This window comes from Ascaphus truei, unplaced genomic scaffold (assembly GCF_040206685.1).
Source record: "Ascaphus truei isolate aAscTru1 unplaced genomic scaffold, aAscTru1.hap1 HAP1_SCAFFOLD_380, whole genome shotgun sequence".
NCBI lineage: Eukaryota > Metazoa > Chordata > Amphibia > Anura > Ascaphidae > Ascaphus > Ascaphus truei.
The window spans coordinates 269,602-295,650 of NW_027456710.1; the positions used below are offsets into that span (position 1 = coordinate 269,602).

Sequence of the window (26,049 nt, forward strand, 5' to 3'; positions counted from 1 at the left end):
TGACACTATTGCTGCTTTTGTTGGGAGAGTGCATTCTCCTGGAAGCAAGAAGCAGGATGATGATGAGTCGCACAGCCACGAGAATCCAACTCCCAAGGGGACCGGAAGGTATGAAACAAAAGCACACACTCCAATGATGCAATAGGTCTGGTTTAATGCAGGTTGGTGCAACAACAGGACAACACGAACGTTGATAAAGTGCCTTGTGCACGAAACGCGTAGGTGCGTTCGTGTTGTCCTGTTGCACCAACCTGCATTAAACCAGACCTATTGCATCATTGGAGTGTGTGCTTTTGTTTCATACCTTCCGGTCCCCTTGGGAGTTGGATTCTCGTGGCTGTGCGACTCCTCATCCTGCTTCCTGCTGTTTACCTACCTGGATGGGCTGGATGCCTGGAAGTCCTGCCAAGCACTCAGGTAAAGGGCCGCAGTGCCCTAACATATATACATATGGAGACCTGTGCTTCTGCTATTTACATATTGGTTACTTGGCTGGGTTCATATAGTGTTTAAGCTGTGGAGGTCAAGTGGACCCTACTAGACACTTAGCCCTTGCCATATACACTGGCGACACACTTTATTCGAGCTCGGCTAGTCCCACGAATTCGGGTATACCCGGGTGTATTGAGGTTTGTGACTGTTTTCTGCCCGAGTGCATTGAGGTATTTTCCAAGCAGGGATTGAAGCATTTTATTCCCGCTGGCTGCAATACTGCACAGTATGTATCTGCCAGGTACATACTGGGTATTTGCTCGAATAAAGTGTGTCGGTGCAGTATATGCCTTATTATTCATGGACTTTCCATTGTCATCCTGATTATTAATACATGCTATGGAGGAATTCTCTCTAATTTTGGAAGCATCACATCTGTTCTACTTTGTCCTGGAAGCAAGGAATAAAAGATAAGTGCCAGAACTTTTAATAGCATCTACACGGTTCAATAAATTGCCAGCTACCTGGCCATCCAGCTATTTGTTATACACTTCTCTTTTCCTGGGCCATGCTGACGTAAATACATCAACACAAGTGTTTGGGATGCAGAATTGAACCCTTGGGATAGGGGCCAGCCAGGATCTTAGACTTCACAGGAAGGGGAGAAAGTTCAGACTTGTTGGACCAAATGGTCATTTTGTGAAGTGTTTTTTTTTTTTTTTTTTTAAATTTTATTTAATGTATAAATGGTTTCATGTCTTCATCCTCAAAACCGCTTGGTTTTCCTTCAGGAACTCTGAATTCCAGCATGTCGGATACTTCTTTGTGTGTCGGCCTGATTTAGTGGTGGCTCCATACTTAATGTCTCCAGATGTAGTCATTGGGTTCTTTGTCTCCACAGCAAATCAATGACTCTGCTGCTGAGGTCAGAGACGCAGCCTTTGAGGCTCTAGGCACAGTACAAAAGGTGGTTGGCGAGAAAGTGATCAACACTTTCCTTGCTGAGGTGGACAAGCTGAAGCTTGACCGGGTAAGTGCACCATGTCCAGTGGTGGTTCTGGTACGGTCCAATGGGGGGGGGGGGGGGGGGAAAGTATCTTAATGCATGTCCAGGGTCCATTGGCAACACCAGAATAGACACCATGGGTGTAAACTATGAAAACGTGTTAACTGCTTTGGCAGACAGCTGGGCCTGGTTAACCAAGGGTGTCAGATTGAAAGTTGTTTTTGTGCGTTAAAATAAAAAAATAAACCACAAGCAATCAATTCGGGGGTCCCGAAAGATTGGGGGACCACTGAAATTCCTGGGGGACCTCTCCAGTCTGGTATTTAAATAAACACACTATATTGTGCATGCACGTGGATTACATGTACATTGGAATTGTGTTGGTGATGGCACTGATTTTTACCACCATGCTAGAATGGGTTGTATCCCAAGAGCTTCTTTGTAAAGCGCACATGATCACAACTAACTGAATGCACTTGATGCTTTAGCTGTTTCTTATTGCGTTCAGTTAGTTGCAGCTTGGCTTCTATCAAATAAGCTATTGGGATACAACCCTTTCTACATGGCGGTAAACGCGGGGTGCAATGTGTTAAAGTCTTTTCTCGATTTTTATGATCAGGAATCGGGTTTCCAGTTCAAAATCAACATTCTTTATTTTCCTTAATCGGCTTTCAGCAGGGATACAGCATACTATGTCAGCTCAGTGTAACGTATCTGAAGGTAGCTCATTAGCTTCTATTCGATGTAACGAGCATCTTTAGACAGTAGAAGGTAGTAACGTATGCTTAACATTGTTCCCTTATACGCTCAGGACAAAGATATAAATCACTCGTCTTGGCTAACTAGACTAAATGACGTACTGGTTTCTCACGAAGCTAAAAGTCAGAATATAAGTTGGAGAATCAGCAGAATACAATGTGTGGGAAAGTTTGAAATTGGGCAAAAACAAGTTTTCTCTCTAATATATACATCTTGTCGCTCTGTTTCAAGTCACCCCTGATACTAATAACATTGTATATCATTAGTTTCAAGTTGCCCATAAGAACCACTTGTAAGGAAACATTTTAACCTATTGTGTGCTGAATATATTTATCGCTCATAATATATCGCACTGTATGCCTAATGTTCCACTATTCCACAGATCAAAGAGTGTGCAGACAAGGTGGAGCTGGCTCATGGCAAGAAGGGAGTTACAGCCCCTGGAGAGAAGGCGCACACTACTCCAGGGAAACCAGCTGCAGCTCAGGGAGCAGCTGGTGACAAGGATGCAGCCAAGCCTGGAGCACCCGCCAAAAAGGCCACTGCTGTAAAGGTGTGTGCAGTCGGAGATCTGTAGGGAGAACAGTACATTGCAGTTGAGCGGCTTGTAATGATGGCATCGGAGCTTAATCTGGAGAGGCGTCCAAGTCTCTTCTATAAAGATTTGTTTTTCTACAGGCAGGCGGACCAGTCAAGAAAGCCAAAGCTCCCGCGTCTGCTGGAGGACCCTCAGCAAAAGGGAAGAAAGGAGTAGATGTTAAAGAAGTCATTGAGTTGGAGCTGTCTGTAAGTTTGTCAAGCTGCGGTAATATGCTCAATCCAGGATTAACTGTTAACATGTTAAGGCCGTTTCCACTGTCGCCGTCCCCTCCATTTGCTGGCCTGTTAAAGGTTCAGTGAATGTTGGAGACATATATATATATATATATATATATATTATTTTCTGTTTTTGCAGCCGGAGGCATGTGAAGAGAAAGCCGCGGCGGTGCTCCCGGCTTCCTGCATGCAGAACTTGGACAGCAGTAACTGGAAGGAGAGGCTTGCAAGCATGGAGGAGTTCCAGAAGGTATCTCACAACTTGGGTGGAGATGAGGTGGGCTGTGAATGTCTTGACACTGGACGTTGTATCAACTATGTTCTCGCTTCCCAGGCTGTGGAGGTGATGGAGAGGAAGGAAATGCCCTGCCAGGCGCTGGTTAAGATGCTAGCAAAGAAACCTGGTTTTAAGGAAACGAACTTCCAGGTGTGTAGTAAATTCACCAGCTTGCTCTGCAGTTTTACTGCCCATCTAAGGGACTTGAGACCTAGCATGTTTTTCCCACTGCTGCGGAGCTTCTACCGAAGGAACAATTGTTCCATGTTGTCAAAGTACCTAGCAGTCGGCACTTTTTTTGTTTTTTGTAGACCTTTACTGCCAGCAAGGCGCCGTGCTGCAATGCAGTAAAAGGGGTTACTACCAGAGCTGGGCTGTAGCAGCAAACTGAGATGAATGGATACTGCTCTGTAAGGCTACGTCCATGCTGCCGCGGGGCGCAATCTGTTTGCCTTAAGGCATTGATTGCGTCCATAGACCGAGCGGCCGCAGGATTTAAACTGATTCCTTGGCGAGATGGGCAGGTCACGTGAGCGTTTTGCCCACCACGGCATGTCTAGCATGGACAAACAATGCGGGTGATGTCACACAGGCGCGGGCAAATGCAGTTTGGACCTGCCCTAAGGCTTTGTCAATAGTGCAGGATACGGCGCGAGCTATGAAACAAACACTGGGACGTCGATGCATACAGTGGCGGCCGCCACCGCGGGATTTTTAGAACGCAGCGTGCGCGCGGCTTTTTTTTTTTTTTAGTTTTCCCGTGCCGCGGGCGCTTCCAATGATGAGCGCCATTAGCGCTTATCTGATGAATGCGGCCGCCACGCGGGAAACTCCGCTAGAAACGGAGATATCGCCCGGATAAATGCGGGCAAGTAGGAGGCTGAAGGCGGGCGCAGCAGTATATGCATAGTGTGTGCACATGCGCTACAGGGAGAGCGTGCTTCGTAATACAAACAAGTTTGTATTTGAAGCGCGACGCCGGGAGGAAGAGTCAGCGCAGAAGCTGGCGTTTTCTACTATGGATGCGTCCTACGGTCTTGTGTGTGTGTCCTCCCTCCCCCTCCCTGGCGTTTCATATTTTTACATCTGCAAAAATGTTCCTTGGGTTCTGTTTTTAGGTCATGCAGATGAAGCTGCATGTTGTGGCTCTCATTGCTCAGAACGGCAACTTTTCCAAAACCTCAGCCAGCGTGGTCCTGGATGGGCTGGTGGACAAAGTAGGAGATGTGAAGTGTGGGGGAAATGCGAAGGAAGCCCTGAGTGCTATTGCTGAGTCTTGCATGCTGCCCTGGACTGCTGAACAGGTGAGTGGCCTGCGCTTGTGCCAAGGTAACCGTGCTCCTCCCGTCTGCATATTCTGATGCACCCCTCGCCTCCACTGTCCACAGGTAGTGTCGTTGGCTTTTGCACAGAAGAATCCCAAGAACCAGTCGGAAACCCTGAACTGGCTGTGCAATGCCATTAAGGAGTTTGGTTTTGCGGGGTGAGTGTAGCTGCTTTTTTTTTACCTGCATGAGCATCTGTTGGGGGAATTTGTGTCCTTGCCAGACGCAGTAGAAAGTCTTGTTGCTTTTAGCTGCTCTTTAATTTTGTAAAAGGTATTTGTACGTGGTTTAATATCCCAGTTTAGTCTGGAGATGGTTATCTAGTCTCCATTTATTCTGTGCTGGTCCATGCATGCTACTGGGTTCACAGACCACTTCTGTATAATGTGTATTGGTTGAGGGGCTGGGAAAGCTGTGGCCTTTTTTTCTTGCGTTCTCTTCTAGGACCAATAGTGTCATTTTGATTAACCTAATTAGATGCTGTAATCTAAGCTTTTGAACTAGCCGCCATTTCTCTACTTGTTGGGTTCAAATTCTCTTAACAACTCTGACACCTACTCAAGGGGTAGGCAACTCCAGTCCTTAAGGGCCACAAACAAGTCTGGGTTTTAGGATATCCCTGCTTCTGCACAGGTTGAGCCACCTGTGCTGAAGCAGGGATCCTGACCTGTTGGTGACCCTTGAGGACTGGAGTTGCCCACCCTTGGAGTAGGTGTCCACGTTGACTCGGTCCAAATGAAGGTATTGCAGCCTGTAAATGTCCCAATTCTCATGCTTGCCCTGTCTTGTCCATCAAATGACCCTCCTGGGGTTTAATAAACAAACCGTTCTTGTTAAAGTGTTGCTGCTGTCTTTCTTTCAGGCTGAACGTTAAGGCTTTCATCAGCAGCGTGAAGACCGCTCTTGCTGCCACAAACCCAGTAAGTAGGATTTGTGGTGAGGGGAGCTGCTTGCATCCATGCTGCAAGTTGTCTGAAGCTGTGCTCTGTCCCTACAGGCGATCAGGACGTCCGCCATCACCTTGCTTGGCGTGATGCATCTGTACATGGGCGCGCCACTGCGCATGTTCTTTGAGGAAGAAAAGCCGGCACTCCTCTCGCAGATCGATGCAGAGTTTGAGAAGGTAGGCGCAGTGCCCAGCTGTATTTAGTCTGACCAGTTGGGCGGTAGCTCTCAGTACATTTTAATCGGCGGTGTTCCTACTGCATATGTCTTCAATGAGACAATTGCTCAACACCAGGGTCACAGTGCAGAATAACCAGTGTAAACGTTGCCTGTTGTATATCATGGGGCCTACTTTCAACTTTACCAGAATAACTTATCTTTAAAAATATCCAGCCTGATAACATACTTTTATTTATGTATCGTACCATGGTCGCGTCGCCGGCTGTATAAGCGCGGCCGAAATGATATCCCTGCTTCAGATTGAGGCACCTTTGAAGCAGGGATATCCTTAAGACATGACCTGTTGGTGGCTGTTGAGGACAGGAGTTGGCCTCCCCTGGTGTATACACCATCTAATGTAGAGCAGATGCCCCCCACTGATTTTTTTTTTTTTTTTTTTTTTATCGTTGCGCTGCTGGAAGAAACCCAGCCCCAGGTTTTTTAACTTTTGCTTCTGCCGACAGGTGAAAGGTCAAACACCCCCAGCCCCAACGCGGGGGTCTTCAAAGAACCGTGCAGGAGGAGAGGAGCGCGAGGAAGGAGAAGAGCCTGAGGAAGAGGCTGCAGTCGATGTGATGGACCTCTTGCCGAGGGCTGACATCAGGTGAGGCGTTAATGCCACAGTCCGCACCGTAACCGCTTTCCTGTGCTCCTTCCCTTGGCGAAGACCTTTTGCTGCAGTTAGAAATGCTGCCTTTAAAATGCTGTAGTTGCAGTCTGAAGAAGTTACCAGTGTCCCTGAGTTTTTAAATGGCATTTAGTTGAGGTTACCCTGGTAGCTGGCAGTGACCTAATCCGGTGAGAACAGTCCTATCGCGCTGAATTATTAGTCGCTGCTTTGTTTTTTAGCGTGTTCCTGCTTTAGGCTGTGTACAAGAGCTCCCTCTTGCATGTGAAGTCGCAGGTTTTGTGGCCTTATAACAGATCTTCCTTCCCAGTGACAAAATCAGCCCTGACCTGGTGACAAAGATGAGTGATAAAAACTGGAAGATCCGGAAGGAGGGACTAGATGAAGTGACCACCATCATTAACGAGGCCAAATTCATCCTGCCCAACATCGGAGAGCTTCCAAGTGCACTGAAGGGCCGACTCAACGACTCCAACAAGATCCTGGTACGTCAGCTAGCCCAGTGTCTGGATACCAGGCAGTGTGTCTGGAGACGTTGTTCTGCTGATGGGCATCCACATCACTCCCACAGTAGAACCTCACTCCCAGCTGTTGTGCTCAGTACCTCTTATGGCTTTTCACGTTCAGGGATCCTTGTGTCCAAAAACCTCTCCGCTCCCTCCCCCGAGTCTGTCCTTTGGAGTCTGCATGTTTTCAATGGATATTTCATTTTTATTTATACCAATGGTTTACCAGGAAGTAATACCTTGAGCGTTACACCTAGTTTTTAAGTGTCTGGGCACAGTTGTGATTACAAGATTGCATTAAAGGAACTGAGGTTATGCATATGTACAGACATTTTTCATGGATGGTCAGATGTTTTTGGGAATTGTAATAGAGCATCCCAAAGATCAGCAAAGCACGTCTGTGTTTTGCTTTAAGGGGGCAGCATCTTCAAAACAATGTTTGGGACAAACCGAATATTAAAACGCTGATTACATTTTTATTCTCCTTCCTATCCTTACTAATCCGGTGTTTAAAGCAACAATACTACATTCCCCCATTTATCTTACATTTTTATTTGTAAATTGTGACCTTGTATAGTTCTACATTTTTACCCAAGATGGCAATTGTTTTGGTGCTCCTATGATGGATCTGTCAAAATCCTGATTGTGTGCAAGTCGATGAAATGCTTAGCGTAATGGGCTGTTTGGAACACGGCATACAAATCACACAGCAACAGATCTGTTTGATACTTTGTTGCCAAAGGGCAGAGCTCAAAAAGATGTGCGCCTGTTTCAAAAGAGGAAGTGGATATGACTTGCTAAATGGTTGCGGCAGCAACCAAAGGATTATCAGTACATTAAAAATGGCATTATGTCTGCATTTTTAAAGCCTATCTAATACAGGCATACCCCGCATTAACGTACGCAATGGGACCGGAGCATGTATGTAAAGTGAAAATGTACTTAAGTGGAAAAAAGGGAGTGTTTCACTTTATCGATGCATGTACTGTACTGCAATCGTCATATACGTGCATAACTGATGTAAATAACGCATTTGTAACAAGCTCTATAGTCTCCCCGCTTGTGCACAGCTTCGGTGCAGGTAGGGAGTTCAACTTTGCTGTTCAGGACGTGCTGACAGGCGCATGCGTGAGCTGCCGTTTGACTATTGGGCGATATGTACTTACTCGCGAGTGTACTTAAAGTGAGTGTCCTTAAAGCGGGGTATGCCTGTAATAACAAACTGATTTATTTACTTTACACCATATAGGGTTTTTCTGCTTTTTAAAGTAGCTAAAGGTTTGTTTACCTCCAGATATTGCCAGGGTTATACGGTGTAGAATGAAATGGTGCTGATCGACACACTATTGCATGGCAACTCCTTGACGTCAGTGGGTGTTTCTGTGCTGGAGTACCCCGATTGTCACTATCGCTGTTGAGTTAATACAGTAATGTTGCGATGGGCGACTGTAACAGGCTGGCACTGCATCTGCTGGTAGCACCGTACCAGTCACTCCTGGTCTAGCCGGCACTTCCCTGGCTTGTAATACACAGCTATCATGTTACTGTTCTTTTGTACAGGTGCTGCATACCCTAACCATCCTCCAGCAGCTCTCCACTGCCATGGGACCCAGCATCAAGCCGCACATCAAGAATCTGGGAATTCCCATCATAACAGTGCTGGGTGACAGCAAGGTGAGCAACACATGGAACTGTGGGGTCAAGGGATCAAGGAGCAATGTGAGGACCAAGTCTGGTAATGTGGCTGTAACTACATTCAGAGGGGAAGCTTTTCCCAAGTTCAGCCCCTGTCTGTTCCATAGACTTCGTCACTTACATGGATTTGCTAAACTTAAAACCCTCTCTAATAAGCGCGTCTGAGATCAGATGCATTGTAAATTCTTCTGTATCTGGTACAATTTTGAAAATTGCAGGAAACCCCTTTAGGGATGCCCACGGAACCCAAGGATCCTAGGAACCCCCAGTTAAATACTAGTGTGAAGATGAACACATGACTATTACACATGCCTGCTCCTATTACACCTGCGCTAGTGACCACGTGCCAGCTCTAGAACACTGCCTATTACATACTGTTCCCTTTTTGTTTTCCCTTTACACCCAGGCCAACGTGCGAGCGGCAGCGTTGGCATCTCTGAATTCCTGGGTGGAACAGACTGGGATGAAGGAATGGCTGGAAGGGGATGATCTTTCTGAGGAGCTGAAAAAGGAGAACCCTTTCCTGAGGCAGGAGGTAGAGACTTGTACACATTAATCAGGCCCTGCTTTAGCACTCCACCTGCTGTTCCTCTGCCAAAATCAGCAGTGTCTCATTTTCTGGGATTGCTCTTTCTCCCTCCTGTAAATTTGTTGGTAATGCGGTCAGGCCCCCGAGGTGCCCTCCGCACTCATTTTATTTAGATTTTTAGAAGTTCCCTTTCTACAACCTGTTTTTACTGGTAGCTTTTCATGCACAATCTTTGTCTGCAGTTTGCCCTGTTCGTGTGGCTGTTAAATTCACAGCGTTTTTTAAATGTTTAAGCCCAAATGCCGAGCCTTTTTAGACGAGATTGCTGTGTCCGTTGCATTTTTTTTATTTCTGCGTTTAGGATGGCGCTGTACTTGGAAAATATTTTGTTTATCGATCAGAGCTTGGGGTTTAGTTGTAATCCTTCCGCCTGGGTTCCAGCTCCTGGGGTGGCTGGCGGAGAAGCTTCCCACCCTCCGCTCTGTCCCCTCCGACCTGCTGCTCTGCGTCCCCCATCTGTACTGCTGCCTGGAGGATCGCAATGGGGACGTGCGCAAGAAGGCCCAGGAAGCCCTACCCATGTTCATGATGCACGTTGGCTTTGAAAAGATGTCCAAAGCTGCCGGCAAGCTCAAGGTACGATGAGCTGTGTCTGGTGCCAGTGTGAACCAACGCAGAACATATCTTTGTAGTTGGTAGTGAGGTTGTAGCTTTACTCCCCCCTTCGGGGTGGGCTGTCTTGGCATTTACGTTGAACGTTTCACTGTCTGTCACTCGGGAGTCCAAATTCGCAGCGTTTATAAATAATGAATTGTGTCGGCTTGCAGCCTTAAGACCGGTTTGTGTGATAGCCCTGATCCCTAAGCGATGTACACCATCAAACGCTCTAAAACAAGGCTGGCAGACTCCAGTCATCAAGGGCTACCAACAGGTCGGGTTTTAAGGGTAGCCCTGCTTCAGAACAGATGGCTGTCAACAACTGAGCCAAATATGCTGAAGCAAGGATATCCTACTTGGTGGTGGCCCTTGGACGGGTTGGCCACCCCTGCTTTAAAACACGGGCATTGTTTGCCCTCACATTGGGCAGAACATTGCTTTAATTTTTTTAACACTACTTCCTGCTGGAATGTGGGAAGTAACGTCACAAACTCTCCATGTTACTTTAGTGCCAGTGCTGCCTGCAATAGATGGTTTGCCTGTTGTATACGTATGTTCTGCATGGTGCTGGGTTCCAGGCAGCAGTGCTGTAGCTCTGTATTGGCAGTGCTCTCTGGGCAGTGACAGTGAGCCTCTGGAGATGTGATGCGATGCGTATGTTCTGCATGGTGCTGGGTTCCAGGCAGCAGTGCTGTAGCTCTGTATTGGCAGTGACGGTTAGCCTCTGGAGATGTGATGCGATGCGTATGTTCTGCATGGTGCTGGGTTCCAGGCAGCAGTGCTGTAGCTCTGTATTGGCAGTGACAGTGACGGTGACAGTGAGCCTCTGGAGATGTGATGCGTATGTTCTGCATGGTGCTTGGTTCCAGGCAGCAGGGCTCTAGCTGTTTATTGGCAGTGACAGTGAGCCTCTGGAGATGTGCATGTAACGCTTGTTTATTCTTAGCCTGCTTCCAAGGACCAAGTCGTTGTCTTGCTGGAGAAGGCTAAAGCCAACTTGCCGGCCAAACCTGCTGCTCCTGCAGGGAAGACGTCTTCCAGACAGCCGGTGGCTGCGGCTCCAGCTTCTGCTTCTGCACCAGTGCCAGGTAAGAGCAGAGTCCGTGGGTGTACGGCAGAAGAGCTCAGTACAGCAATGGATGTGTTTTGACTCTGACACTGGGTTACAATTGGTTGCACATATGGAACGTAAGGTATTCGCATACCTGTCTAGAGGCGGGCAGTCGGCATATATTATGGAAAAGAGACCATGTGAGTGAGGGGGGGTTACCATTACCCCCATAACCTCTTGCCTGCCCTGGTGCTTGCAAATGGTTAAGATAACGAACCGTGGCCCTCGTTCCTCCTTTAATCTACCTTCCCTATTACAACTGCTTAAAGCACTGACTCTTAACCATGTTAAGCTGCTACTGGCTGTTCTTGCGACCCTAGTAAGAAATGAAGGTGCTACTGGCCGGTTCTTGCGACCCTAGTAAGAAATGAAGGTGCTACTTCATGACATTTTTAATTCTAACGCTTGCACTTTTTATTTATTTAAATAAATCATCTCTCTACGTCCCTCCATGCCAGTACAAACGAATGAGACTTAAGCGCTGCCCAGCTGGGCAGGACCGCTTTCATAAAGTCTGGTTCCATCAGCCCCTATTGGACTCTCTGCTTTCCTTTTTAAAGCAACTCCTAGCGATCAGGAGTATGAGCCCACGGTTATTACAACAGGCAGGACTTGTGCTGCCTAGTATTCCAAATGTATGGTGTCTTCTATGATCTTGAACAGTGTTTCTTCAACAGGGGTTTCTAGGTTCCCCGGACACCGGGTTTCTTGCAATTGTCAGGTCATTTAAAAATTACTGAAAACAGACTAATTTACAATGCATCTGATCTCAGACGCGCTATCGGAGAGAGTTGGGGTTCCTTACAATGCATCTGATCTCAGACGTGCTATTAGAGAGGGTTGGGGTTCCTTACAATGCATCTGATCTCAGACGTGCTATTAGAGAGGGTTGGGGTTCCTTACAATGCACCTGATCTCAGACGCGCTATTAGAGAGGGGTCGGGGTTCCTCAGAAATAGTAGAACTTCAAACTGACTCTTGCTCATCACTACTTGTGCATCTTTCTCTTCTGGCTGCAGGCCGTGCTGCATTATACTATTCATAGGTTTCTTTGTTACTGTAATTAGTGGCGCACCAGACTCTTATCTAGAATTCAACCCTACAGAAGAGATTCAGCTTCTGGATCTGATCCCCTATGCTTAGATCTTGAAAGTTATTTAGCTTCCATTGATATTTGTTTCAATGGCTGGTAGTCTCTGTACTGGCATAGGAGGGATGCAGAGGAAAAAATAATCATTCTTGGTTCATTTATTTACTTTTTAGTTCCTCCATGCCCAGTACAACTGTCCCCCCGGTAGAAGGTGTCTTAGAGCAGCGGTGCGCAATCTTTTCTACTCGCGCTTCCCTCCCTGCTCGCGCCCCCTCCCTCTTATCTTCTTTTCGGCTCCCGTCGTCAAATGACGCTGCGGTGTCACGTGACGTCACATGACCACGCGGCGTCATTTGACGAGTCGTTACAGAGGCCTCACGCAATCTCCCGGCATTAATTTAAATGCCTTAGGGGAAGAGCGCGGAGCCCCTGAAACCCCTCTTCTCCCCCCCCCCTCCCAGAATAATCTTGCGCACCGCCATCTTAGATCGCTTATTTGATACCTCTTTGTTGGGTTGTATCTTGCTGCCAGCTGCATGGGGCTTAATCCCCATTTGTTTGTGGCGAGATTAAAAGGAATTGACAGTAAGGATACTTGTCCTGTTTCTGCAATGTTGGATTGGGAGATGTCTTTGTACGAATTTTGGGTGTAATCTTGTATTCTGAGCCTCGTCCAATGTTAAAGCCAGACTTTGAAACGGAGTAGCGTGTAAATCTTTGCCCTGTGATCCCTTCTCTTTCACAAGCTGCTTTAGATTGTGGGACCAGCGCTGCGGACTCCAAAGCAGATCCGAAGAAAATCAAAGGAGGAAGTTCAGCGCCCAAAGCAAAGGTACAATGTTCATCAAGCAGGTGGGGTCACAGGACTGTGGGAGGCTCATGTAATGCTCCCTTAGCCATCGCCTTGTATCAGAGGGAGCTAAAGGTGTGAGGGACATCATCCAGTGTTTGTAACACTGCAGCCTGGTTTCAAAACCTTCCTCTTGCCAGTGAGCGTTGGTGGCAGTTTGCAGGGATGTTGGTGGGAGCTGCTTTGGTACTCCTGATTAAATTCCATTTTTATAATCCCTATGCTTTGAACTAAAATGGTAAAATTGCATCTTTATACCATGACACTGTGCAGGCTCCAGTATTGTAGCATTTGCTAGAAGTATTGAAGGATTACTTTTGGTTCAGAGTAGTTCCATTCTGGGAGGACTTGGCAGCCGTATCCTGGTGCAAACGGTATGAAGCGTTCTAGAAACTAACCCAGAGTGCTGTGTGTGCGCTGCAGACGCCTTTACCAGTTCTGTAAACGTGGAGTCCTTTCTCTGTAGGCACAGTTGTCTGAGGCTAGTAACGGTATGTCTAAAGCAAATGTCAATCTGACCAATGCTAAGCCACAGGTACTGGAAAAGGTGGTGTTTAGGTGGCACCTGGCTGTATGGAGTTGACTTGTGTGCCATGTCTCTGCACTTCCTGGGTGTATAAACTGCTAGAATTGAACATGCACCCCCCTCTTCTCCGCCCCTCTTTCTCTCTCTTTCTCTCTTTCTCCTCTCTCTCTCTTTCTCTCTCTCCTCCCCCTCTCTCTTTCTCTCCTCCCCCTCTCTTTCTCTCTCCTCCCCCTCTCTCTCTCTCTTTCTCTCTCTCCTCCCCCCCCCCCCCCTTAGAGGGCTGTGCTATAATTTCCATAGTGATGGGTTTCTGTGTTTCCCACACTTGCTACTGGTCACCTGTCTTTGTCCTTGTCCTGTATGTGACATGGAAGCTGCTGGAGGATGATGAGCTGCACGAAGGGAGCCACGGTGCTGGGCACTGCGACGCCCGTCAGAACCAGGCTGGTGACACAACTATGTGCACAGGGGCCAGCTGACTCCTTGCAGCTTCCAGAGACACCTTATCTCGCCCATAGCGTCATGTTCAGTGAAGCTTTAAAGCAGTCCCTCTGAAATAGCTTGCAAGACTTCCATTCTCTGTAGCAGGGGCATCGGTCAGGGACAACCAACAGGTCAGGTTTTCAGCATATTCTTGCTTTAGCAAAGGTGGCTGTCGAAGACTGCACCACCTGTGCTGAAGCAGGGATATCCGGAACACCTTGACCTGTTGGTGGCCCTTGAGGACTGCAGTTGGCCGCCCTGGCTCTATGGTGTTGAAACCACTAATTACATTCAATTGTTCTGTTGCATCTTAAAGTATTTTGTATTAGAAAAAGCAGCAACAATTCACCAGATAAGTGAAATATAGCGGGGTGCTTGAAATATGTCCCTTTATTTAATGTCCTCAGGCCGTGCCTGGGAAGAAAGTGCCAAGCAAACCTAATCTGAAGGACGAGGAGGACAAGTCCGGGCCAATCTTTACAATCATTCCCAACGCGAAGGAACAGCGGGTGAAAGATGAGAGGACACTGAAGGTAAAAGGCTGGGGGGGGGGGGCGCGACACTACCAATGGATTGTGCAAACCCAACAAGAATTGGTGAAGTTTGCAGTTGAGATCTTCTCTTTTTGAGCCATTGTGACGTAATATAAAATCTTGTTCCCCGCTTCATCTTTCCATAGCTTGGATTTGCTTCTATAAATGATGCAGTCTGGTTCTTGTCTGTAGTGGTTTCCCACAATCCTTACTGTCATGTCAATGGATGTGCATCCCTTGAGTTGCTCGGACGCCACTCTTCCTCCCTACCACTGCTCTCTTGCACTCTGGTCCGATTCTCCACTCGATGCCATTCCCTTGCACATAGAATGGATCTCACGGAGTCTGCATTGGTTTTTAGATCCTAAAGTGGAACTTCCCTGCCCCCCGTGACGAGTACATTGAGCAGCTGAAGACCCAGATGTTGCCCTGCGTGGCCAAATGGTTACAGGACGAGCTCTTCCACGCGGACTTCCAGCACCACATAAAGGCTCTGGCTGTGATGACCGAGGTGAGCGCGCATCAACACATGTGGTCTCTAGTACAGGTTCCTTTCTATATTTTTAATAAAGATGAATTGCTCTACTTAAACCACGGTTAATTTGTTATTTTAATACATAATCTTAAACGCCCCTGGGATAAATAAAAATGTCTGCCAAGATACAGTCCCCCTTCTCGTACAGCTCTATTTTCTGCCCGGCAAGCGTTGGGCATTTAGGTCTAACACATGTCCCTCTGCTGCCCCATCGCAGCACTTTGAGAGCGAGAAGGAAGGTGTGATCAACTGCCTGGACCTTATCCTGAAGTGGTTCACCCTCCGCTTCTTTGACACAAACACGAGTGTCCTGATGAAGGGGCTGGAGTACCTGAAGCTGCTCTTTGCCATGCTCAGCCAGGAGGAATACCACCTGAGCGAGATGGAAGCCAACTCGTTCATCCCTTACCTGCTGCTAAAGGTGAGCTGCCCAAGCCCCCTCTCCTATGTATAATGTGCCCGGGTTTGGAAGCTGCTGGAGGATGATGAGCTGCACAAAGGGAGCTGCGGTGCTGTGTACTGCAGAGCCCAACAGAACCAGACTGGTGACAGAACCAAGTGCACAGGGGCCAGCTGACTCCTGTCAGCTTCCAGACATTGAGCCCATATCGCATGTAAACCTGTTCTCCAATGTTTTGTGCCCTGTATTGAGCTTGAAGGCGGCACGTGACAGATTCCTGGCATTTGTAGTACATGAGTAAGTAAGTAAATTGTGTCTTTGGTCCTGATAGGACTGCACCTAGGTAAACCCGCTTGTAATGTAGACATTTAACATGGCTCTTTGTATTTCTCTTCCGTGTGATTTTATTTTCTCCCCTTTTTCTATGCTGTTCTGGAGAGATCTGCCTCCTCCATAATCAGACATGTGACTGAAATTAGGACAGCTGCTCTCTCCCCCATGACACTGCTAATGCCAACCCCTGCACGTATAGATCCGCTATCCGATAAGATGCGCAAGTGGGCTCATTTACATACATGTGTTGCATTTACCACCCTCCCCCATTCATAAACTAATGATGGGCATATAGCTATAAAGGAAATACAGCAACACTTTTGACAAACTGTAAATTAGCGCAAATACGGGGTGCATGACTAGGCGTGGGAACATTATAGCACCAGAATTCAGTTTTTGGGGGGGGGGGGGGGGGGCGGGGAAGGGGTAGCATTTCTTGGGTGTCCCAGTCTATGCCTGTGTTGCTGTAACGCTAACCATTGCGCAGGTGGGAGAGTCGAAGGATCTTGTTCGTAAAGACGTGCGTGCCATTCTGAGCAAGATGTGCCAGGTGTACCCAGCCAGCAAGATGTTCAACTTCGTCATGGATGGCATAAAGTCCAAGAACTCCAAGCAGCGGGCAGGTGAGAGGGCAGAGTAATGCAGGGACCCGGGCACGCAAAGCGCAGCTGCAGAAAACATGGCGGAGCTGCCAGCATGGTGGATCTCTCTCCTTGTATTGATTACTGTCCTGTCTGACTTGGGAGCATGAATCGAAAAAGCAAGGACCTCCAGAGACCCCGCTGGAGAGGAGAAGCTTCAAACAGGATTACAAATATAATACATTTTCGTGTGGGTTTAGTTTTTTTGCCCAGTTTATGGAGCCTCTAGATGCAGAGATGCCTGGATCTTCGTATTACATTTGCCAGCAAACCTTACAAGTTGCTAAAGGACCTATGTCAGGGGTGGGCAACTCGGTCCTCAAGAGCCCCCAACACATCGTGATATCCCTGCTTTAGCACAGGCTGAGCCACCTGTGCTGAAGCGGGGATATCCTGAGAACCTGTTGGTGGCCCTTGACTGGAGTTTCCCACCCCTGACCTGCATCACATATCCTCTTTGTAGATAAATGGCAGATGTGTTTTTTTTTTAAAGATACTTTTCCTTTTGTGGGTGTTCCTATAAGCAGAATACGCGCTTCCTTTGCGCCTGTTCTGTATGTTCCTACCTGTCCAGTGAAGAAAGGAGGGACGGGGCACTACGGATTTAACTATAAAGACATTTATTGGCCAATAGATTACGACCTCAGTTGGCCTTTCTCAAGAATAAATTGCATAATGGTAAGAGTCCAAAAAGTTCCAATAAATAGCCCCAACACCAGGTGTCCCACATTGCTACTTATCAGTAGTGCTTGGTGCATCATCCAGCGCCGTCAGTGTATCCGTGGCTATCGCGTCATGCGGCAGAATCATCGTGGGTCCTCTCCAGGGCTTCTTCCTTCCGTTAGGTCCTCACACGATTAGCATATTCCCCTGATGTCTACGGTGGCGCGTGACATCACCACGTGTTGGCGTGCATAGTCATCCGCATCCTCCATTGTTGATGTTTGTCCGGTTGCTGAGCAACCCGACTCCATAGCGGTAAAACAGGTTTTTTATCCTTTTTCTAGTGTGCCAGTATCAGCCACCATCAGCATATCATAGCAATGTCATACTTCGTGGGAAGGATGGCACATTGTTGTTAAAGATGTAGTTATCAACATACTACTTGTGCCCATAATTAATAATTAAAAAATGTTTTTTATTGTGCATAAAAATGACCACAATAATGGTTGTCAAAGTGTAGATCTTCACATGGTCATTTAAAGTGAAAAGTGAAGACCATTAATAAAGTCCTAATTCAAACATACCCTCAAGGTTATGTTCTGAGAAATAGAGAATATGTTCAAAATCCTTCAAAAAACATCCCAGGGCCAAAATATCATTGAGCTCCTTTGGGAAAACCGTATCCAGGGTAAAGATCCAATATGCCTCTCGTCGCAAAAGTGTGATGTCTTTATCTAATCCTGAGCATCCGTGTTGTTTTCCCTATATAACATGAGCCACAAGGGCAAGTTATCATATAGACAACGAATGTTGAGACACGTGATTCTATCCCTAATGGTATACCTCTTTCCACCTCTTGGATGAGAAAGTTCTGTCCCAGTGTTAAGACTGTTGCATACAGAGCAGTTATGACCTCTAAAACAGCCTGTTTTTTGAAAACTCAAAAAGTCCTACCTGTCCAGTAACACTTCACACCTCCAGCCTGTTGCGTGCTCACCCCCAGCCCATCCTCCCTTCTCACCCCCAGAGTGCCTGGAGGAGCTGGGCTGCCTGGTGGAGTCCTACGGTATGAACGTGTGCCAGCCTACTCCGGCCAAAGCTCTGAAGGAGATAGCTGTGCACATCGGGGACAGGGACACGACCGTGCGGAACGCTGCTCTCAACACCATCGTGGCTGTGTACAACGTGCATGGGGAGCAGGTCTTCAAACTCATTGGAAATGTGAGTTGTACCTTTTTTGAGGGGAACCAGGGAAAATAAAGCCCACTTATTGTTGAGCACCTTCCTGTTGGGCAAATTGCAGTCCGTATAGATTTACAATGTATCGATAAAGGTGAGTGTTATATGGAGGCAAATAATGTGTTCTATAGAGGGGAAATGCATCCTCCTGTGACACTCTCTCCGGTTGGTGGTCAGTGCTGTGGACTCCTGGGCTTGTACTTTCTGGCTATGTAATGGCAAAGCTGTGCATGTATGCAACCCTTCCCCATTACCATCGCTCGCACTGCTCTCTCCCCTCAGCTCTCTGAGAAAGACATGAGCATGCTGGAAGAGAGGATAAAAAGAGCGGGCAAAAAGCAGGCGGTGGCAGCGGCAACTAAGCAAGCCGAGGAGAAGCCGCAGCGGGCGCAGAGCGCCAACGCCAGCCTCCTGCGGAAAGCGCCACCCGAGGACATGTCGTCCAAACTGAAGTACGTACAGTGTGGGAGCCGAGATGGGTCTGGTTGCGTGTTGTGATCTCTGGGAGTGGGGTAACATGCTGTGAGATCTCTAAATGTTATGTGCCTTCTTTCACTGCTTCTCATTGGACAGAATAATCTATCGCACTTACAGGATGTAAGTACTGCCCGTAACTTCCCCGCACCTCTCTGACCCCTTCCCCTGGGCAGTAATGCTGCCCGCTTAAGGCTGCGTCCATGGTGGCGTCACGAGCGCCTGTAGCTGCAGCAATTTGTGGCCATGGGGTAGACACCATTGACGCGGCCTCATGCCGTGGTGTTTGTTGAAGGCGGTGCTGTCACTAATCACCTCCGTCTCCAGTGCCTGAAATCAGTGTATTTGTTTCTATTGGATAAATAACGGTAGCAGGAACTCCTTTCCCTAATGTTAGTTTTATGTCTGAAGCGCTTATTCCCATTCTGTTAGAATATTGTCACGTATTATAGCTGTGACGTGCTATATACATATCTTACTCCATATAATCTACATGATGATGATCGTCAATTAACATATTTTTAGTATTATATAAAGAGATTTAGTGGCCATACTTTTTGGCAACAGCCAAATGCTATGATGATAAATGTAAATGCATTTCAAGTGTCATAATATCCCAAACAGAATATGCCCGTAATAAATGTCACTGCGCGCGCGGAATAAATGTGATGCGCAAAACGGTGACGCTTATCCGCAGCCATCAAGATGCTGAGCGCACCCACACGGTCAGGCAAAAAAGGGGGGAGAATCACTGAATCCATCGGCGACAAAAAGTGCCGTTGGCAGAAAAGGACGCCAACGTTTCGGGGGCTGACCCCATCTTCAGGCCCATTCCACTGATGGGAAAATAACAGCAGTAGTTCACTTGGTGAGACGAGAGAATATTTTGTTTTCTTGTCTCAGTAAGGGAAGTACTGTAGGACATCACACACACACCCTTCCTGCACGTGGGGTACACACGCCCACATGTTGTGTTCCATCACACACACTTCCTGCACGTGGGGAGGCACAGAGCCCCAATTATCTCACTCCATTATTCAATCAGTGGGACAGGCCTGCAGATGGGGGTCCGCCCCAAAAACATTTGCCCCCGTTTTTTTTTCTAGATTTCTCGCTGGTGGTTTGATCTTTCTGCCCCCCTCCCCGTCACACGCTGGCAGCCTGAGCATGGGGGCGCGCTCAGCATCTCCGTAGCTGCGGATAAATATAATCGTCTGCGTATCACATTTATTCAGCCTAGCTCATTGTTACTTTTATTCAGGGCACATTCCGTTTGGGATATAGTGTTACATGGTAGGGGAGGTTGAAAGACACATGTCTAAATTAAACATAGGTTGAACTTGGACAACGTATGTAAATCCAGATCAATAGTCATAATCGTCATATTCATCTATTTTTACCATCATACTTTTTGGTAACCGCAAAATGCTATGGCCACAAGTTATACTAACTTTTCCATAAATATCTTTCATTGACTATCCTTGATCGCATGTAGATTGATTATTATATTGTGTGGGATACTATTATTTATCCAAATATCTTTTTTGGGGTTCAGGGCTCTGAGGTTTCCGTGCACCATCTCACGCCGACCTTACACTTTGCAATCGGGTGTTGCTGGTTTTTCTATTTGTTTTTAGTATTTATTGCTATTGCGCTGCTAATGCTTTTTGGCGGGCAACACTATGCATGAATCAACCACACTTACTGCTCCCCTCTGCCATGTTTAATGCTAAAAATGTTCAGTGACCCTTTGACCTGACTTCCTGGGAGAACAGTTTGAGAAGATGTAGGTGATGGTCATGTCTCCTATGGACACCCTGTATAACACCTCACACGGTGCATGCCGTCCCACCTCCGATCTTGCATGTCTCTCGCTGTCTTTTCCCATGTACAAGAACCCAGGCAGGACATCTATTTGGGCCAAGAGTGGCCATCTCCAGTCTTCAAGGGCCCCCAACATGTCAGGTTTTAAGGATATCCCTGCTTTGGCACAGGTGGCTTAATCGAAGATTGAGCCACCTGTGCTGAAGCAGGGTTATCCTTAATATCTGACCAGTTGGTATGGAGTGAGTTGCCCATACCTGGTCTGGACCATACCAGACTCGTAGTGTGTGTTGGGGCTCTCCACGTGTAGGAAAGGTGTCTAATGTCCTACAGTAAGCATGCACAAGGGCACTCCCCCTCCCGCCCTTTTTTTAAATGTATATTTTCACCGTATCTCCTCCCTCAGCCAAGCCAGGAATCTGGGGGGTCACTCGGAAACCTCTCACACTGTCCCGCGGGAGTTTCAGCTGGATCTGGATGAGATTGAGAATGACAACGGCTCCATGAGGTGCGAGATGCCAACACTCGTACAGCACAAACTGGACGAGATCTTCGACCCGGTCTTGATCCCGGAGCCAAAGTGAGTCTCTCACTTGTTCCCTTTTTAAAAAGCTTGTTGGGACATGGAGTGGGGGGGGGGGGGAGAGCTCCTGATCACATGGATTTCCAGTCTAGTTCCATCCTTAACCAGTTGGGCTCCCAGACTAGGAACAGAGCCAGACAGTTATTGGGGTTACAGATTGATATCCTATATACCTGCATATGTTCTGGTTGGTGGGTGTTATAGGTGTAGTCCCGTGTTATTTTTTTTTTTTTTTTTAAATATATACTGAGCAGCTGATGCAAGTTTTTGCTCTAACGTTATACCGTCTGAGGTAACGGTTTCCTTGTATTTGTACTGTGCAGCATTCTGTATCGTGAGAATTTGCTTCTATATGGAAGAGTGCTGTGTGACGGCAATAATGCTCGCGACTTTAAGGTTATCCGTTAAACTGCGATAGTGCTGATCAGGGTGCTACAGCATGTACACTATTGTCTTCAGTGGGAGTTCCTGTGCAGATTGGGGCACTAGCTCAGGTCTGACCCGCCCGGTACGTGTTTTTGTCCCCAGGATGCGGGCCATGTCTCCACACTATGACGACATGCACAGTAACACTGCTTCCACCATCAACTTTGTGATCTCCCAGGTGGCCAGTGGTGACATCAATGCCAGCATCCAGGCACTGGCACAGGTGAGGCTGCAGTCCATTGAACCCAGTGATGACTTGCAACTATGGCAGAAAAGGCATCAGCAAATGTTACTCGGATACCAGGGTTTACCCCCAGCTGGGCACAGTGACCCACATCTAACTTCTGTTATTATAAAGTCTTTCATGAATAAAAGAGCCAATGAGTGTTTTGCAAATATGGGACTTTGCTTGCGCTGAAGGCAAAAGAGGCTTGCAGCGTCTGGATGTAATTACAAACTTCCCCACCTGAGGGCAGTCTTGCCACGGGGCCCCCTGGGAATTGCCGTACGCTGACAAAGGGCTGCGACGCGCTGTTTTGCAGATTGACGAGGTGCTGAGACAGGAGGATAAGGCAGAAGCCATGTCTGGCCACATCGACCAGTTCCTGATCGCCACCTTCATGCAGCTGCGTCTGGTGTACAACACCTACATGGCGGATGAGCGGGTGGACAAGGATGACACGGTGCGACTGTACAGCTGCATCATCGGCAACATGATCTCGGTACGCGGGAGTTCGGCTGCGCGTGCAGCGATGCGTAAAAGCACGTGCCTCTGGGGCAGCCAACATTGACCGAGCCACCTGTTCTGAAGCAGGGATATTCTTTAAAACCTGGCCTGTTGCTGACCCTTGAGGACTGGAGTTGGCTGCCCCTGACTTACATGCAAAAGCATAAAATCACAGATTAATCTGATCTACTGTAGTCTCAATCTGTGTACTGAATGAACTGGAAAGGGCCCTCTGACCCAGCGCTGCCCAGGCTGCGGTTATTTGGTAGGACTTTGTAATAGTCAAACGCGCTCATTTTTGAAATCCGAAATCTGCTTATTTGGCTGTTCTTTTAAATGAACAAGATGCGTGGCAGGTATGTTCTCTCCAGCATGCAGTGTCCGATGCTTTAACCATCACTCTCTGCACAGCTCTTCCAGATGCCGAGTCTGGCTCGGGAAGCGTCCACGGGCGTGCTGAAGGACCTGATGCACGGACTCATCACCCTCATGCTGGACTCCAGGGTGGAGGATCTGGAAGAGGGGCAGCAGGTGGTGCGCTCGGTGAACCTGCTGGTGGTAAAGGTTCTGGAGAAGTCGGACCAGACCAACATATTGAGGTGGGTCCCTGGATTTTATTTCTTCGTAGTTTGGGCTCTGAGCTCTGCACATTGTAACCAGTGTCCCCTCTGCAGTGCTTTGCTGATGCTGCTCCAGGACAGCCTGCTCGCAACATCCATCTCTCCCAAGTTCTCTGAGCTGGTTATGAAGGTGAGTGAATGATGTGAGCTAAAGATTAAAGGGAGTGGGGGCCAGGGGGTTAAAGTGTTTTACAGCATCTTGAAAACACACGTAGAATTAATTGTCATCGGCTGCTGGTTTCTGTTCCAGCTTCCTTTTATTGGGGCTGCAGTTTATCAAAGACAGGACTTGCTAATTCAGACCTTCGAGTTGTGGCAGCTTCTGTCATAGGTTCCTAAAGCCAATTTTAGTCCAAGTTGATAAATTTCTGGAGAGATAGGCAAATAGTTTCCTTATTTCTCCTGCTGCATGAATTGCCCTAAACATGTAAAAGGTGCCTGTGGCAATTTCATTAACACACACCACAAGCCTATTGCACTGGGTCACAAACCTAGAACCCATTCAGTGATAGAACCTCGTGTTACTCCAGGGAATTCTCACACACCTTCCTGGTCTCTTCGATACTCTCTGAACACCAGGACTTTCTCCTCCTCCCCTGCAGTGTCTGTGGAGAATGATTCGTCTCTTCCCAGAAGTCATAAACCACATTAACTTGGACCGCATCCTCCTGGACGTGCACAACTTCATGAGGGCCCTGCCCAAGGATAAGCTGAAGCGGCAAAAGAGCGAGTTGCCCATGCGGACCCTGAAGACACTGCTGTACACGTTCTGCAAGCTCAAAGGGCCCAAGGTGATGCACTGGTGATGGGAGTTGGTGGGAACTAATCCTTGCTGGAGGTTGAAGAACTTTGGGCTTTGTACACGAGCGAAGCTCAAGATCTTTAGCAGGAGAGGTAGATTCGGTCCTCGAGGGTCACCAACAGGTTAAGTTTTCAGGATATCCCTGCTTCAGCACAGGTGGCTCAGTCAAAGGCTGATCCCATGTGCAAGATTTAGCTTTTTGTACTTTGTGTAAATTGCATATTAACCTGTAGAACTGAACCTGTTTCAGTGCTCCCAAGCCTGTGTGCACTGTACACCTTACTCTTGGCCTGTCAGTCCTGACTCTGAACCTCTTCCAGATCATGGACCACTTGAGCTTGATTGAGAACAGGAATGAGTCCGAGCTGGAGGGTCACCTGCTTCGGGTCATGAAGCTCTCCGTGAATCAAACCGGGTCGAAAGCAGATAAGGAAACGGAGAAAGGAGCCTCTCGCAATGTGAGTGAGAAGCCTGAGGGGTCTGGGTCCTCATTGATGGCTATCTGGTCCATAATTATCCATTTGCCAAATTCCATTCACACCCTCCGCTTAGCTGAAGGTAACAGGAAAGGATATGTTTATATCCTGTCCGTGATTACCGTTACACTGCAGCTCATAACTGTTTGCTTCCTTTTGTACTCGGCTGCCACACTACTTGAGTGGGGGTTTTATTAGTATGTCTTCACCAGCTACAGCCGGGTGGCTTTAAAACCATGTGTATTGTAAGCCACCCAAGGGTGTTCCTAGGTATGAGTGGGTAATCTCTTATCTCCACATAGGATGAAAAGGGTTCGAAAGCCAACGTGAGCGACTTCCTGGCAGAGATTTTCAAGAAGATCGGCTCCAAAGAGAACACAAAGGAGGTGAGGGGGAGTGTAGCTTGTATTGGGCCTGTGTTCCCTGAAAGGTCTTGCTGTCCGGGAGATATTAGGGGTGTGTCTTGGTGCTTAGGCAAAGCTTTTTATGGATGCATTTTCAGGCCCCTTGTTGGCCTATAAAAGGCCCAATCATAGGGGTAGAAACTCTTCCTTCATAGCTTGTATTGAATTGTATATCCCTAAAGTATTGGGAGTGATGCCCAGTGCTTCTATGAACCATTATAGGGCTCGCAGGAGCTTCCCTTGATGTGAAGAACCTCGGACTAGGTGTTTGCTATACTGCTATGTGCCAACAAGGTGTTCCTCCGCAGGGTCTGGCCGAGTTGTACGAGTACAAAAAGAAATATTCTGACGCCGACATCGAGCCCTTCCTGAAGAACTCCTCCCAGTTCTTCCAGAGCTACGTGGAGCGCGGCCTTCGACTCATTGAGATGGAGAGGGAGGGCAAGGGTCGCATCACCACATTCGCAGGTAACTGCATCCCAGGGGCCATCCCCCTCGCTGCTGGGACTTGCAGGTTTTAGAGGTCCCCTGAAGGCGGCAATATCTGCGGCTCCGCTTTCAAGTACAAATGTTCAAACCAGGTCTCCTGAATCCCAAGTTTTGTTCCCCTACATTTTGTCCATCCTGGTAGCTAGGACCCTGCATGCAAAGGCAGTCATTTTACCTGTGAACGGCAACGTGAATACAGCTGTCTTGCATCTCAAAGGGAAGCTGCTGGCTGTGGTGCCAAGAAACCCTTCTGGCATCAAAAGTGATCACAAGTTCCTCTTTGGGTAGAGGGAGCCAATTCTTGGTGATTTCAACCTAAAATTTGCTTGACTCGAGGGGAAAAAAATAATCTAGACACCATTCGTCACTAAATGTAACCCAACTACTCAAATCTTCCAACCATTTCTCGCGAGATTGGATTCTATCCTCGTGTCCCACCAGACGTTAATGTCTGTAAATTGAATGTATAACCTCTGTTCTTTTACTGTAACATAACTCTGTGCCCAGGACATACATTAAGTCACCTCTCTTGTTGTTCCACGTACCATTTCCTGGTCAAACCTTTTCTAAAAACATCGCTATGCTCCACAGGGATTTCCCCCGATGCGATCGATTTCACCCCTGGCCCTGCAATTACCAGCACCACTCACCTTACTACAAACTCAAATGGGGAGGAGTTGGGGCCCTCTGTGTACCTAGAGAGACTGAAGATTCTGCGTCAGAAAGGCGGGCTGGATAATGCTAAGGTGAGCAGGCTGCGTGTACCAGGGGCTGGTGGTACTAGTATAAAGTGGAGGCCGGTGAGTTGGGTATTTTTAGAAGGCCGGCGTGCACGTGATGTACAGTGCTGTGGATAAAATGTTGCTCACGTGGTATACCTTCTGTTTTAACTGAACCCAAAGCTTCATGTAGCAGTCTTGGTGGGATTGGGAAATGGTGCAATTCTGGTCTGTCAAGATGTTTTTAACTCCATAGAGTAGTTCTGATGCATGTCTGGGAGGGGGAGGATGGGTTAGGAGTAAAGTC

The 26,049-nt window shown here is 47.6% G+C and overlaps 1 protein-coding gene and 2 non-coding genes across 8 annotated transcripts in view; all 3 read left to right on the forward strand.

The window, feature by feature from the left end:
- CKAP5 (cytoskeleton associated protein 5) overlaps nt 1–26,049 on the forward strand; it is a 42,997-nt gene that overhangs the window by 16,158 nt on the left and 790 nt on the right. For 4 of the 6 annotated variants that reach the window (XM_075583805.1, XM_075583808.1, XM_075583807.1 and 1 more), the window contains exons 12-44: nt 1,334–1,462; nt 2,580–2,750; nt 2,876–2,983; nt 3,153–3,263; nt 3,348–3,440; nt 4,409–4,594; nt 4,679–4,773; nt 5,478–5,535; nt 5,613–5,738; nt 6,244–6,383; nt 6,718–6,892; nt 8,474–8,587; nt 9,015–9,143; nt 9,579–9,773; nt 10,741–10,882; nt 12,742–12,827; nt 14,262–14,387; nt 14,749–14,898; nt 15,140–15,343; nt 16,143–16,278; nt 17,987–18,180; nt 18,481–18,650; nt 18,772–18,795; nt 20,903–21,076; nt 21,608–21,728; nt 22,048–22,227; nt 22,644–22,831; nt 22,907–22,982; nt 23,455–23,643; nt 23,975–24,112; nt 24,433–24,516; nt 24,843–25,002; nt 25,615–25,769. In XM_075583805.1, coding sequence (XP_075439920.1) covers nt 1,334–1,462; nt 2,580–2,750; nt 2,876–2,983; nt 3,153–3,263; nt 3,348–3,440; nt 4,409–4,594; nt 4,679–4,773; nt 5,478–5,535; nt 5,613–5,738; nt 6,244–6,383; nt 6,718–6,892; nt 8,474–8,587; nt 9,015–9,143; nt 9,579–9,773; nt 10,741–10,882; nt 12,742–12,827; nt 14,262–14,387; nt 14,749–14,898; nt 15,140–15,343; nt 16,143–16,278; nt 17,987–18,180; nt 18,481–18,650; nt 18,772–18,795; nt 20,903–21,076; nt 21,608–21,728; nt 22,048–22,227; nt 22,644–22,831; nt 22,907–22,982; nt 23,455–23,643; nt 23,975–24,112; nt 24,433–24,516; nt 24,843–25,002; nt 25,615–25,769 — 4,527 coding nt within the window. The remainder of the gene's footprint in view (nt 1–1,333; nt 1,463–2,579; nt 2,751–2,875; nt 2,984–3,152; nt 3,264–3,347; nt 3,441–4,408; nt 4,595–4,678; nt 4,774–5,477; nt 5,536–5,612; nt 5,739–6,243; nt 6,384–6,717; nt 6,893–8,473; nt 8,588–9,014; nt 9,144–9,578; nt 9,774–10,740; nt 10,883–12,741; nt 12,828–14,261; nt 14,388–14,748; nt 14,899–15,139; nt 15,344–16,142; nt 16,279–17,986; nt 18,181–18,480; nt 18,651–18,771; nt 18,796–20,902; nt 21,077–21,607; nt 21,729–22,047; nt 22,228–22,643; nt 22,832–22,906; nt 22,983–23,454; nt 23,644–23,974; nt 24,113–24,432; nt 24,517–24,842; nt 25,003–25,614; nt 25,770–26,049) is intronic. The other 2 variants (XM_075583809.1, XM_075583810.1) reach the window with 2 other exon arrangements.
- On the forward strand, nt 13,749–13,856 carry LOC142483877 (small nucleolar RNA SNORD67). The gene has a single exon (XR_012797478.1). It is a non-coding gene; the product is annotated as a small nucleolar RNA SNORD67 (small nucleolar RNA).
- Nucleotides 15,398–15,505, forward strand: LOC142483878 (small nucleolar RNA SNORD67). Its single transcript, XR_012797479.1, has one exon. It is a non-coding gene; the product is annotated as a small nucleolar RNA SNORD67 (small nucleolar RNA).